Below are 15,341 nucleotides of genomic sequence, written 5' to 3' on the forward strand. Positions count from 1 at the left end.
CTATCCGGCTATCCCCTACTCTTGCTACCTTCAGGCAATCCCTGAAAACACATCTCTTCAGGAAAGCCTATCACATCTCCAACTAATCTCCTACCACTTCCACCAGCTCATTCCCCACAGTTACAACCTTTTGTACCACCTGCCCCACCCTATTAGATTGTAAGCTCTTCTGAGCAGAGCCCTCTTAATCCTATTGTATTTTATTGTATTATAACTGTATTGTCTTCTTTTATATTGTAAAGTGCTGCGTAAACTGTTGGCGCTATATAAATCCTGAATAATAATAATAATAATAAAGTCTAATGATGCAAAAAAAAAAAAAAAAAAAATCACACTGAATTAAAGATTTGTATATATTTTTAGATTTCAATATTACTGTCAAAAATACATTATATGATTTTACATAGGCCTTGTGCTACATTAGAACACAAAGACAAACAATCACTGTGTAGTAACTGAAACATTAAATATTAAATAAACAAAATAAAATAAAATGTGTAAACACTAAACTAACATGGATTGCTAATGCAGCACACACCTAATCAAGATGTATTATAGTAGAAAAAAATGGATTAGGACTTTCTATTTGTTTCCAGTCTACATGAAATACACAGAACATACTGAAGGAAAATCTCTGGAGCTTGTCTTTGTCATGTCTTTCGTCATGTTCATTCACACCAAAGTCTCTGTTCAATGTATAATCAAGCCTTTTCTTTCTTTGAATCTAGCCAAAGATCTTCTTGGCCGATAGCTCAGCATCTGGGTGAAAACTGAGGGTTTGTTGGAGTTTCTATGTAAGATTTCAGTTCATATGCTGCCCCACTGTCAACTTCCATGGACTTCCGAGAGAAGAGAAGCCGCACATCGCTATGGAGGTAGATCTTTCCTGACTTAGAACTCTGGAACCTGAATGGCAAATGGAACAATTAGAATCATCAAATCAGGCAATTGTATAGTCCGGCATTTCTCAACATTTTTTTTTTAACACTGAGGAACCCTTGAAATACTATTCTGGTCTCAGGGAACCCCTACTAATAATTACTATATCTACGGCTCATAATACATTAGTGTGATGGAAACTGGGAAGAATGCTCCTTACATTTGCAGTCATTGGGAAGAATCCCTCCTTACAGATACAGTGGGAAAAATTATTTGATCCCCTGCAAATTTTGTACGTTTGTCCACTTACAAAGAAATAAACGGTCTATAATGGTTATCATAGGTGTATTTTAAATGATAGAGACAGAATATCAAAAAAAAAAAAAAAAAAAAAAAAAAAAAAAACACAATACAAATGCTATAAATTGAGTTGCAGTTCAGTGAGTAAAATAAGTATTTGATCCCCTACTAACCAACAATTCTGGCTCCCACAGACTGGCTACAGTATGTCTCATGTGGTACACAGATTAATCCTGTGGTGCTCCTAATGACAACTTATGTGTATAAAAGACACCTGTCCACGGAATCGCTTTCTTCCATTCAAACCTCACCTTTATGGGCAAGAACAAAGAGCTGTCAAAGGACATCAGGAAAACGATTGTAGACCTGCACAAGGCTGGAATGGGCTACAAGACCATCAGCAAGAAGCTTGGTGAGAAGGAGACAACTGATGGAGCAATTATTCGCAAATGGAAGAAATACAAAATAACCATAAATCGCCCTCGGTCTGAGCTCCATGCAAGATTTTGCCTCATGCGGTAAGGATGATCATAAGGAAAGTGAGGTACAGCCCAGAACTACACGGAAGGAGCTTGTAAATGATCTCAAGGCAGTTGGGTCAAGTGTCACCAAACAAACCATTAGTAACACAATGCGTCGTCATGGATTAAAATCCTGCAGTGCCCACAAGGTCCCCCTTCTTAAAAAGGAACATGTACAGGCCGTCTGAAGTTTGCCAATAAACATCTAAATGATTTAGGGAAGGATTGGGAGAAAGTGCTGTGGTCAGATGAGACCAAAATTGAGCTCTTTGGCATTAACTTGACTCGCCGTGTTTGGAGGAAGGAAAATGCTGATTATGACCCTAAGAACGCCATTCCTACAGTGGAAACATTATGCTTTGGGGCTGTTTCTCTGCTAAACAGACCAACTCTACCGCATTGAGGGGTCAATGGACAGAGCCATGTATTGTAAAATCTGGGACGAGAACCCTTCTCCTTCAGCCAGAACACTGATGATGGGTTGTGGATGGGTCTTCCAGCATGACAATGACCCAAAACATACCGCCAAGGCAACAAAAGAGTGACTCAAGAAGAAGCACATCTCCAGACATTAATCCTATAGAAAATGTATGGAGGGAGCTGAAACTTCAAGTTGCCAAGTGACAGTCAAGAAACCTGAAGGATTTATCGAAGATCTGTAAAGAAGAGTGGACCAAAATCCCTCCTGAGATGTGTGCAAACCTGGTAAGCAACCTAAGAAATGTCTTACCTCTGCGCTTGCCAACAAGGGTTTTTCCACCAAGTACTAAGTCGTGTTTTGCTTGGGGATCAAATACATATTTTACTCACTGAACTCTAAATTGATATAACATTTGTATTGTGTTTTTTTCTGGATTTTTGGTTGATATTCTGTCTCTAATTTTTATCATAGGTGTATTTTAAATGATATAGACCCTTCATTTCTTAGTAAGTGGGCAAACGTACAAAATCTGCAGGGGATCAAATTATTGTTTTCCCCACTGTAAGCTAAAAAGATTATTGGTGTCAGTGGTTACCTTCTTGAGAGGCAGTAAGTGCTCAGGGAACCACCAATGTCTGGAAGAATCCTAATGTACCATGGAAAAGCTGGTCTAGGAAGAAAAAGAGCGAACTAGAAATCAGAGAGGTGCTTGTGACTTCCAGGATTCCTGACCTGTGCCTTGACCATCCTCTCAATAAGGCCACAGCCAGTGTCATTAAAAAGAGGTTATGACACCCACCATGGAAGTTAGGAGACCTGTTTAAATGAGCTGCATTGTCCTGACTGTGCACTCTGTAGCACATCGCTGGAAATACTCAACAATGCACCTGCATTTTACATTTCTATTTATAAAAAGCAGAGAACAGTGTTGCGCTTCCAATGTCCTGCAGTGTGTTCTCTGCATAAGGCCTTAAACAGGTCATATGACAGGTTTCCTACTCTTTCAAAATTGCAGTTTTCAGTGTCATACTCTTTAAAAATTTGCACCTGAACCAGTTAAAGAAACAGCACAGGACTGTGAAAGATTGCACTGAAACCAGCCCCCGCCCCACATATGTGAACGCAGTCTCACCTTTTTTATAACAACTGGTAGTAATTGGTAATAAGCAATAAAGTTTCTCAAAAATGTACAATGTAAATATACCTCAGGTGGATGAGGTAACGTAATGTCCGCTCTTGTGTCTTTAGGTTTTTCTCAAGGTTTGTCCCCTTATCACGATTTACAGGAACAGAAAATGTTCTTTGTCTGAGGAATGTCTGGTGATTGGCTGGCATGTCTTGCAAGTCATATTTCACTACAAACATCTTCACCACAGTCTTGTTTGGATTAAATAAGGTCTAAAATGCAAAAAAAAAAAAAAAAAAAAAAAACACACATTAAAACTTAAATAAATATTGTATTGTTTAAAGCTGAAGTATAAAAAAAAAGCCACTAAAACACCAGAAATGGTACTTTTAATGAACAAAAAGCATACCATGTGCTGGTAGCTGCTGTGTTAGGTTGAAATCTTCAGCCCTCTCTCTGCCTCTGGATACCCCTGTAGCTGTGATCTGCAGGAGTATCTGGAAGCAGAGGACAGAAGATCTCAACCCAACAGCAGCAACCAGCACATGGGACACTTTTCATTGACTGTAAGCACTGTCTCTGGTGTGGTTTAAAAGGGGAAAAAAATAAATAAAATCATTAAAACTTCAGCTTTAATGCAACAAGCACAAAAACACACACACGTTATTACACTATATTATTTTACTTGCTCGGTTCACACTGGAACCCACTGTGGATTGCACAGCAGCGCTGTGCGTCCCTGTTCCCCGTTTCAGGGATGAATCAGGGCAGAATCTATGCCTGAATTCGGCCCTGAAACTGAGCCAAAGATGCACAGCGTTTCTGTGCAGTGCGCTCCGCAGACGCAACGGAGATATGTGAACCGGCTCCATAGGGAGCCTGTCACATTCTCCTGCTACGCGAATTAAATGCGGGGAAACACGCATCTAATTTGCATTGGTATGAACCCGGCCTCAGACTCTTGATCAATTCTCACTCATTCATAAAAAATAAAAGAAAAAAAGTATATGCTCAATATTTTTCCTGTTCTGTTAAAATTGTATTTTAAATCATGGAAACTGGTATTTTTGAAAATCAGAAACATTTTTACAGCTTTACGTGTTTGAGTGTATTTCAGTGTTAATATCGTTGACTAAATGAATACTATTTTAGCTGACTAAAACTAAAACAATTGAGATGACTTAGGCTTAATGAACACGGGACGTTTTTACAACCTCTCCTGAACGATTTAACTTGACAGATAATAACCCACATTTAAAACATCCGTTTTGCAGCGTTTGCGTTTAGAAGCGTTTGAAAAAACAGTTTTTTTTTTTCAAAATAGCCAAAAATGAAAAATGCCTGTAAACGAAACGCGGCTAAACGCGAGTTACTGCGTTTAGCGCCTGAAATGCCTCTAAATTTAGCTTCTGAACTTCTTTTTTTTTGCTTTCCAAAAAGGCCTCTAAACTCAACTGCCTAAAAACGACATTAAAACGAACCTGTGTACATTTACACATAAGATAACTGGATGAGTTCAGGGGCAGCTGAAAAGAGCATCCAACTGCCTCTGAACGTCTGTTTACCAGCAGCAGTGTACATGAGGCCTAAAATGGGACTAAAACGCCATTTTAGTCAAAAGACTAAAGCCTCGTACACACAGATTGTTGGGCAAAAAAGTGTCAGACTTTTGTCCGAAGGGCATGTGCCAGGAGCTTGTCTTGCATACAAACGGTACACAATTGTCGGCCAACAAACACGAACATAGTGACGTACTACGGGGAATTTCAGCTCTTGAGCGCCACCCTTTGGGCACCTTCTAATGTCGTGTTTGGTGAGCATTGATTCTGAGCATGTGTGTTTGCACTTTCAACTTGTGTGACGGACTTGTGTACAGACGATAGGAAAATCTGACAACAGACCATTATCAACCAAAAATTTACTAGCCTGCCATCCAAAATTTGTTGGCGGAAAGTTGGACAACAATTATCTGATAGGGCATACCAACGGTCGGATTTTAGGCCAACAGTCTGTCATCACAAAAATTCCCTGCCGAAAATCCGATCGTGTGTACGAGGCTTTAGACTAAAACTAAATTGAAATTTGACAAAATTAACACTGGTCTGTAGTGCATGTTTATACCTCAATACCATAAATAATAACATTCGATTTTTCATTCCAGCAGAATATAATGAGTTTGGAAATTGTAGAGAAATGTTAACTAATTACATTACAATTTAATTACACCCATTAGATTTTATAAAATATACTGGAGATTTAGTCGACTAAATACGACTAACACAATCGCAGAAGACTAAAATGGGACTAAAACTAAAATGCCATTTTAGTCCTAAGACTAATGCCCCGTACACATGATCGCACATTTCGACAACAAAACCATGGATTTATTTCCGACGGATGTTGGCACAAGCATGTTTTGCATACACACGGTCGCACAAATGTTGTCGGAAATTCCGAACGTCAAGAACGCAGTGATGTACATACAACACATACGACGAGCCGAGAAAAATGAAGTTCAATAGCCAGTGCAGCTCTTCTGCGTGATTCCGAGTGTGTGTGGAATTTTGTGCGTCGGAATTGTGTACACACGATCGGAATTTCCAACAGATTTTGTTGTTGGAAAATTTGAGAACCAGATCTCAAGTATTTGTCCGACAACAAATGTCCGATGGAGCCTACACATGGTCGGAACAACAAGCTCACATCGAACATTTGTTGTATGAAATTCCGACCGTGTGTACGCGGCATAAGACTAAAACTAAAATCGAAATTTGCTGCCAAAATTAACACTGGTTCAATGTTCCAAATTTGTTACATATAGTTCAGGTTGGTCAAAGTATACTTTTAAATGGGGTACACACTATAAGAAAATCGGGCAAACGTTCGTCCAATTTTTTTTTCGATGTTTCACAGTAAAATCGGAACAGATGAAAGAAAATTCATACGAAAATTCTTACAAATATTCTCGAGGGACAAAAGCTTTTTTTGTTGTTTACTGTTTCTGATCATGCGCAAGTCTCCCTTTTCTGATTTTTCTTGTACGAAAATGGTACACATTAAAAAGAAAATTGTTGGTTCTGTTTCCGTACGAGAAAAATATTGTAGTTTGTCCCTTCGGGAATTTTCGGAAGAAAATTTGTAATCAGCTGTCGAAATTTGTGTACACACTATATGAAAATTGTACGAAACTTCTTTGTAAGAAAACGTTCGCCAGATTTTCTTATAGTGTGTACAAGCCTTTACATGCCTAATGCCCCGTACACACGGTCAGACATTGTTCGGACATTCCGACAACAAAATCCTAGGATTTTTTCCGACGGATGTTGGCTCAAACTTGTCTTGCATACACACGGTCACACAAGTTGTCGGAAAATCCGATCATTCTGAACGCGGTGATGTAAAACACGTACGTCGGGACTATTAAAAGGGGCAGTAGCCAATAGCTTTCATCTCTTTATTTATTCTGAGCATGCGTGGCACTTTGTGCATCGAATTTGTGTACACACGATCGGAAATTCCGACAACGGATTTTGTTGTCGGAAAATTTTATAGCCTGCTCTCAAACTTTGTGTGTCGGAAAAACCGATGGAAAATGTGTGATGGAGCCCACACACGGTCGGAATTTCCAACAACAAGGTCCTATCACACATTTTCCGTCGGAAAATCCGACCGTGTGTACGGGGCATAATAGTGAGATCAGGGTTTTGATTGGGTCCTTGTGGTGCATCTTTTGATCTTCAGACACTCTATTAGGCCTTCCTCATGTTCTTTGAAGATTAACTTTTTTTAAAAAAATTTACATTTTCTAAATATGTAGCCTGGAATTACTGTTCTGAAAATTCTAGATGCTCAGCTTTTATGCTGATCCAGTTAAATCAGTTCAGTTATGGTTCAATTATTGGAGGTCCAGGTCAGGGGGCTCAAAGTACTGAGAAGGTCAGTGATTTGCAGCCTAATATAGTTCTTTCAGCCCAGGCTTTCTTTAACAAAGCAAACTCTTGTTAACCAATAGCAGTTCCAAAGCTGAATACTGCAACCATCATATTTTACTCCTGGTATGGTGTATTTCTGAGGGGTTTCCCACACTTTAAATTAAAGGTTGGCCATACATTATATAATTTTCTTATTAAATTTACCTTCAACCATGTAGTGCAAGGGCCTGCCTGATTACATACAAATTGAAAGTGTTTAGGTTTGACCTCATTGTATCGTTTTGGTAAACCTAAAGGAAAAATTGTACAAGAAAATTGTATAATGTATGTCCAGTCTATATCCACTTGCCGACCAGCCTCCACAGTTGTACTGCGGCAGAATGGCACAGCTGGGCGAAACGACGTTATGTTACGTCGCTTCGCCCTGTGGCCACTAGGGGTGTGTGCGCCCGCTGCTCACCCCCGTAGTCGATGCGAGTGCCCAGCGGTCACGATCACCGACTGGCTCCCGCGATCGCTTCTGACACACGGAGAACCGCGATCTGTGTAAACACAGTTTCCGGTTCTCTGAGGGTAGAAGAGGCAGATTGTCTGTTCATACAGTGTGTGAACAGCGATCTGTCATCTCCCCTACACAGTCCCGTCCCCCCTTAAGTTAGAACACACACTAGGGAACACAATTAACCCCTTGATTGCCCACTAGTTTTAACCCCTTCCCTGTCAGTGACATTTTTACAGTAATCAATGCATTTTTATAGCAGTGATCACTGTATAAATGCCAATGGTCCCAAAAATGTGTCCGCCATAATGTCGCAGTCCTGATAAAAAAAAAAAAAAAAAATCGCATATCGCTGCCATTACTAGTAAAAAAAATAAAATAAAAATGCTATAAAACTATCCCCTATTTTGTAGAGACGCTATAACTTTTGCGCAAACCAATCAATATACGCTTATTGCGATTTTTTTTTACCAAAAATATGTAGAAGAATACATATTGGCCTAAACTGATAGACATTTTTTTTTATATATATTTTTGGGAGATATTTATTATAGTAAAAAGTAAAAAAAAAAAAAAAAAAAAAAAAAAAAAAAAAAAATTTTGTTTTTTTTTCAAAATTGTTGCTTTTTTTTTTTATAGCGCAAAAAATAAAAAACGGATATGTGACTATATTTAGAGTCTAGCTGTGAATGTGCTGGAACGTGGTTAAGTAGGTATATCTCTGAACTTTAAAAGAACAGTTATCCAATTGTCCTGGTTGCACCTGTTAAGGGTTTTTCCAAGGATCAACACAAAAAAAAAAAAAAAAAAAAAAAAAAAAAAAAAAAAAAAAAAAAAAAAAAAAAAGAAAAAAGTACAAATCTTCCCCTCTGAAGCCTACCCTGCGTTCACAAAGATGTGTCTCAAACTCAACAAAACACACAAACACACACAAATCCATAAACCCAGTAGAAGGGTGTACCCCATGAGTAGCAGGTTTTACATGTGAAACAATTGTGGTACAGATAGTTTCCCCCAGCCATTAACAGTGGAATTTTTAATAAAGCCTGGAAATTTGAATATAAAAGAGTGCAGGACAACATCTTATCCTTCTCCTTTTGTTGCTGTTTAAAATTTCTAACATGTTACTTTGCAAGATAAGAGAGTTGAATGTCTGAATACTTTTTCTCCATTGTGAAAGGGTCTCCTAATTGGACAAGGTCACTTACTACTTTAACAAATAGGAACACACAGTACTGACCACTTGTATGGTTCCAGAAGGAGGTATGCGATAACCCCTCTTGCCAAGAGAATCCAGTGTAATGTAACCCTGAATGAAAAATACAAAATAGGATAGCACTAACATAATGATTTCACAATCAACTAAAGAGACAATCTAAAAAATAAACTGCAAAATTTCTAGCATTGTAAAGAAAGCCCATGTTATTCAAAGAGCTGTGAAGCAACAAGGTTTCAATGCACCAACTAAACCATGTGAAAAAAAAACAAAAAAAACAAAAAAAAAAACAAACAAAACTCATGGCACATTCCTTCTAAGCAGAGAGGATATAATAATACCCGTAACAGAATCCACTGGACCCAGATAGTGGACATCACACCAACAGAAGGGTTGACGTTCAATGTTATAAAACCCTGTTAATTTATTATTATAAAATAATATTTAATAAAATATCTCACTTCACCCGTCACTATACCAAATTCTTCTGCACTCATAAGCAAGCTCTTTACAGAAATATTTTTATACAGATTAATGGTATGTTTAGAAATTCAGAAGATATGAGAATGATTAAAGCGGTTGTATACCCGCTGTTTTTTTTTTTTTCTACACCTGCAAGGGAAAAGGCATAATGAGCTAGTATGCACCACATACTAGCTCATTATGGGATACTTACCTTAGAACGAGGCGCCGGCATCTCACACGGTCCACGCCGAGGGAGCTGACATTTCCCCTCGACGTGTCTTCCGGGTATCGCGGCTCCGGCCACTCACAGCGCCGGAGCCGCGATACCCGGAAGACACGTCACTCCATCGCATGCGCGCAGGAGACTTCTGTCCGGCAAGCTCCGGAGTTTGCCGAGAATCCCCTGTGCGCATGCGCCGCTGCAGTCAGCGGCTCATTGCGAGGGGAATATCTCCTAAACCGTACAGGTTTAGGAGATATTTTTTTTTATCTACAGGTAAGCCTTATTATAGGCTTACCTGTAGGTAAAAGTAAAAAAAAAAAAAAAAAGAAAAAAAAAAAAGGTATACAACCACTTTAAGTTGACTTTGTCTCTCAGAGCTAAATGGAAATTAGCACAGTAGTGTGAGGGTTTAGTCCCAAGATGAGCCAGACACCTCTCTGTACAGCTCCTTCCTTACTATTCATTTACTTAAAGTGATTGTAAAGTCTTGTTTTTTGTTGTTTTCTCTAAAAATAACAAACATGTTATACTTGCCAGCTCTGTGCAGTGGTTTTGCACAGAGCAGTCCTGATCCTCTTTTATGGTCCCTCTTCGGTGCTCCTGGCCCTTCTCTCCTGTCAAGTGTCCTAACAGCAAGCAGCTTGCTATGGGCGCACCCGAGTTGAGTCACAGCTCCCTGTGTCTATTCAGACATGGAGCCCCCTCTCTCTCTCCTCATTGGCTAACTGACTTTGATTGACAGCAGCATTGGCACCGCTGCTGTGTCTCAGCCAATCAGGAAGAGAGTCCTGGATGGCTGAGGCACTTGTGGACATCTCTGGAGAGAGATGGGACTCAGGTAAGTATTAGGGGGGCTGCTGCACATAGAAGGCTTTTTAAACTTCATGCATAAAATGCATGAAGATAAAAAACCTTCTGACTTTACAATCACTAACTGCTTGCCGACCTGCCGCCACAGTTTCACTGCGGCAGAATGGCACAGCTGGGCGAAACAATGTCACCTTACGTTGCTTCGCCTTTTGTCCACTAGGGGCGTGCACGCGCCGCCGGAGGCGATACCATGACCATCAGGCACCCACGATTGCTCGTGACAGAGCAAGAACCAGGATCTGTGTGTGTAAAAACACAAATCCTGGTTCTTTCAGGGGAGAGGAGATAGATCGTGTGTTCATACTAAGTATGAATACTGATCACTCTTCCCCTAGTCAGTCCCATCCCCCCTACAGTTAGAACACACTTAGGGAACACAGTTAACCCCTTGATCGCCCCCTAGTGTTATCATTTATACAGTAATCAGTGCATTTTTATAGCACTGATCGCTGTACAATTGTCAATGGTCTAAAAAACGTGTCAAAAGTGTCCAATTTGTCCGGCACAATATCGCAGTACCCGATTAAAAAAAAAAAAAGACGAGAAACCAGTGTGCATGAAGCCTTAGGGTGCAAGGTACTAGCTGGCAGGACTGTGGACAGTGTACACATGGCACCTAGGGTTATGGGTAAATCTCAGAATTGTAATAAGTTCTGTTGTGGGTCCTGCAGCCTTTGTAGAGGTTTGGAAGGAATAGAGCCTTCTTTCCCAGGTCCACATCTTACCTGGTAGCTAGAACTAAAAATATTAGCCTCAGCTGTCCACAAGTCTTTATATGTGAGAGATGAGAGATGACTCCTGCTAAAGTCCTAGTCCCTCTCTTGCTCTCCTTCTGCTGTGGGAGCCTGCTTCTGGGTGAAAAGGCTGACTGCTGAGAGAACACTAAAAGGGTACAAGAGCTGCTTGTTTGCTATGGGGAACCCATTAGGGGGCACCCTATTAGGCAGGAACTGATGTGACTCAAAGAAGCAGATTTTTTTTGTTTTATGCCATGAACTTGCTGTATAAAGCCCTGCTGCACTTAATGAATAAAAGTTTAGTCCCCGTCTCATGCATAGTTTAAAAAGCCCAGGGACGCAAGTGGATTTAGGGCGAAAACAGCCCAGGAAATCAAGTGGCTAAAGCTCAAATTCAGCCTTACCTTCAAATTTTGCACAGCTGTGTTTAGGCTCCTCTTCTGTACTGAAATTGCCTACTCTGATTTCACTAAACACTGTGAGCTTTTCAGTGTGCGTTGGAAGCTGAAGCAAATCAGAGCCTACCTTCATTTCTTGCTGGAGGACATCTTGCCATTTCCTCCCCAACATGACTGTCCCTAATGTGCCTATTTCATTAATTAGATGTCAGTTATTTTAATCATAGGGGCTCAGTATCACACGTGGGAATTATCCAGGGCAGTCTGCATGCAACTTCAGCCTGTCTAGAACTCCTCCAGACTGACATCCAATCATCTAGGCATTTTGATATTTACAGGATCAAGCCCAAAGCTTGCATTAGGGTGGAGGGCTCTTGAAAAAAAGTTCCTTTGGCAAGGTGCTGCAGGGCTGGTGCAAGGATTTTTGATTACTTAGACGAAGGTGCATTTTGCCGCCACCCCTTCCCCAAAGGTAGTCCTGGAGCCATTTTTTAAACATGGTAGCTCGGTGAACATGGCAGGGAAGGGGGCAGGGTGGGGCGTCTATAGTGGCCAGAAAACATATCTGCAGCACTGTAAAAATCCAAATCCCCAGCCACTTGCTGGGGTTTCGGATGTTTACAGTGCTGCAGACGTGTTTTTACACACTTTACTGCCCCTTTATCCTGGCACCCTAAAGCGGCTGTTTAAACCCCCTTATGGTAGTGCCAGCCTTGGGGTGCTGTGATGTTTTCAAGAATCGATGAATGACAACCTGGTGGATCCTCCCACCAGCCATGCTCAGCACCAATTGCACAAAGAAGCATAGAGACCCAATGATGATATCACTGTGTCTGAGGATATGTAAAAAAAAACAAAAAAAAAAACAAACACATACATTTATAATTTAATCAGCATGTTGATGAGAGGGTAGAGAATATAAAGACAATTCAAATTCAGCTTTAATCCACTAGCTGGGATACTTTTATGGTCGTTGCATTATTACTTCTAAATCTAAAAAGCACTAATAAGTCTTACCATGTATGGAGAGGGAGCATTGTCATCCGAAACACTGTAGAAAGACACTTTGACGGGCAATGTCATATGGGTTGGGCAGAAAACTCCACTTGCCCCAACAGCTGCTGTAAAACCCCCGACTGTGCCCAAAGGTTCAAATCTATAATTTAGGACAGACTCCTGAAAAAGATAAGAATATATGATAAGAATATTAAAGAAAAATAAATCCTATTACTCGGGGATACCCTCTCAGTGAACACAAAGAGCTGTTCCCATCGTCTGCCACTTAACACTGAATACGCACTGGATGTGTTGACCTTGTTGTTGAATGTGGAAACCCCACTTAAAAGGTAAATGACAGCACTGAAGTCCTGACTACTTCTGGCAGCTGCAGCAGATTGCCAGTAAGGAATAGAACATATTGGTAGTTACCAAAACATAGACCAATCCACAGGCAGTGCATTTGTCAGTCAAGCTATACTGCTACAAATCCATGAACCCTACAAGCATCATAACAGTTAACACCACAAAGCTCTGTACAGACGGCAGCATTTTTTTCTACCTGCAAAGCAGGCAGTAAAACAGGCACATCACTTAATAAAAGCAGCACAGATTACACATTAGGCACACAGTTAACCCTTTAATTGCCGCTGGATGTCAACCCCTTAGTACAGTGATAGGGTATAGTATAGGCATTGATCACCGTATTAGTGTCACTGGTGATGTCAGTGGCAGTAAGTCAGTTCCCACAAAGTGTCAGATTTTGCCCACTGCACTATCGCAGCCCCATTGTAAGTCACTGATCAGCACCATTATTAGTATATCTAAAAAAAATTCTGAAATATATTATATATATATATATATATTAATAATGGTGCTGATCAGTGAGTATTCAGACCCCCTTAAATTTTTCACTCTGTTATATTGCAGCCATTTGCTAAAATCATTTAAGTTCATTTTTTCCCTCATTAATGTACACACAGCACCCCATATTGGCAGAAAAACACAGAATTGTTAACATTTTTACAGATTTATTAAAGAAAAACTGAAATATCACATGGTCCTAAGTATTCAGACCCTTTGCTGTGACACTCATATTTAACTCAGGTGCTGTCCATTTCTTCTGATCATCCTTGAGATGGTTCTACGCCTTCATTTGAGTCCAGCTGTGTTTGATTATACTGATTGGACTTGATTAGGAATGCCACACACCTGTCTATATAAGACCTTACAGCTCACAGTGCATGTCAGAGCAAATGAGAACCATGAGGTCAAAGGAACTGCCTGAAGAGCTCAGAGACAGAATTGTGGCAAGGTACAGATCTGGCCAAGGTTACAAAAAAATTTCTGCTGCTTTTAAGGTTCCTAGGAGCACAGCGGCCTCCATAATCCTTAAATGGAAGACGTTTGGGACGACCAGAACCCTTCCTAGAGCTGGCCGTCCGGCCAAACTGAGCTATCGGGGGAGAAGAGCCTTGGTGAGAGAGGTAAAGATGAACCCAAAGATCACTGTGGCTGAGCTCCAGAGATGCAGTCGGGAGATGGGAGAAAGTTGTAGAAAGTCAACCATCACTGCAGCCCTCCACCAGTTGGGACTCTATGGCAGAGTGGCCCGACGGAAGCCTCTCCTCAATGCAAGACACATGAAAGCCTGCATGGAGTTTGCTAAAAAAACACCTGAAGGACTCCAAAATGGTGAGAAATAAGATTCTCTGGTCTGATGAGACCAAGATAGAACTTTTTGGCCTTAATTCCAAGCGGTATGTGTGGCGAAAACCAGGCACTGCTCATCAACTGTCCAATACAGTCCCAACAGTGAAGCATGGTGGTGGCAGCATCATGCAGTGGGGGTGTTTTTCAGCTGCAGGGACAGGACGACTGGTTGCAATCAAGGGAAAGATGAATGCGGCCAATACAGGGATATCCTGGATGAAAACCTTCTCCAGAGTGCTCAGGACCTCAGACTGATCCGAAGGTTTACCTTCCAACAAGACAATGACCCTAAGCACACAGCTAAAATAACGAAGGAGTGGTTTCACAACAACTCCGTGACTGTTCTTGAATGGGCCAGCCAGAGCCCTGACTTAAACCCAATTGAGCATCTCTGGAGAGACCTAAAAATGGCTGTCCACCAATGTTTACCATCCAACCTGATAGAACTGGAGGGGATCTGCAAGGAGGAATGGCAGAGGATCCCCAAATCCAGGTGTGAAAAACTTGTTGCATCTTTCCCAAAAAGACTCATGGCTGTATTAGATCAAAAGGGTGCTTCTACTAAATACTGAGCAAAGGGTCTGAATACTTGTGATATTTGATATCACTATGTGATATTTCAGTTTTTCTTTTTTTAATAAATCTGCAAAAATGTCAACAATTCTGTGTTTTTCTGTCAATATGGGGTGTTGTGTGTACATTAATGAGGAAAAAAAAATTAACTTAAATGATTTTAGCAAATGGCTGCAATATAACAAAGAGTGAAAAATTTAAGGGAGTCTGAAAATCCGTCCCCAGTGTGTGTGTGTGTGTGTATGTGTGTGTATGTATGTGTGTATGTGTGTATGTGTGTATGTGTGTATGTGTGTATGTGTGTATGTGTGTATGTATGTATGTATGTATGTATGTATGTATGTATGTATGTATGTATGTATGTATGTATGTATGTATATATGTATATATATATATATATATATATATATATATATATATATATATATATATATATATATATATATATATATATATATATATATATGCACCG

The 15,341-nt window shown here is 40.2% G+C and overlaps 1 protein-coding gene across 1 annotated transcript in view; it reads right to left on the reverse strand.

Annotated features, from left to right (window-relative positions):
• Window positions 1-339: 339 nt before the first annotated feature.
• Window positions 340-15,341, reverse strand: part of ATOSA (atos homolog A) — a 112,642-nt gene continuing 97,640 nt past the window's right edge. Inside the window, exons 9-12 of the mRNA XM_073618743.1 lie at window positions 12,605-12,763; window positions 8,919-8,987; window positions 3,326-3,519; window positions 340-906 (exon numbers count right to left, since the gene is read on the reverse strand). Coding sequence (XP_073474844.1) covers window positions 753-906; window positions 3,326-3,519; window positions 8,919-8,987; window positions 12,605-12,763 — 576 coding nt within the window. The 3' untranslated portion in view covers window positions 340-752. The remainder of the gene's footprint in view (window positions 907-3,325; window positions 3,520-8,918; window positions 8,988-12,604; window positions 12,764-15,341) is intronic.

This window comes from Aquarana catesbeiana, linkage group LG03 (assembly GCF_042186555.1).
Source record: "Aquarana catesbeiana isolate 2022-GZ linkage group LG03, ASM4218655v1, whole genome shotgun sequence".
Taxonomy (NCBI): Eukaryota; Metazoa; Chordata; class Amphibia; order Anura; family Ranidae; genus Aquarana; species Aquarana catesbeiana.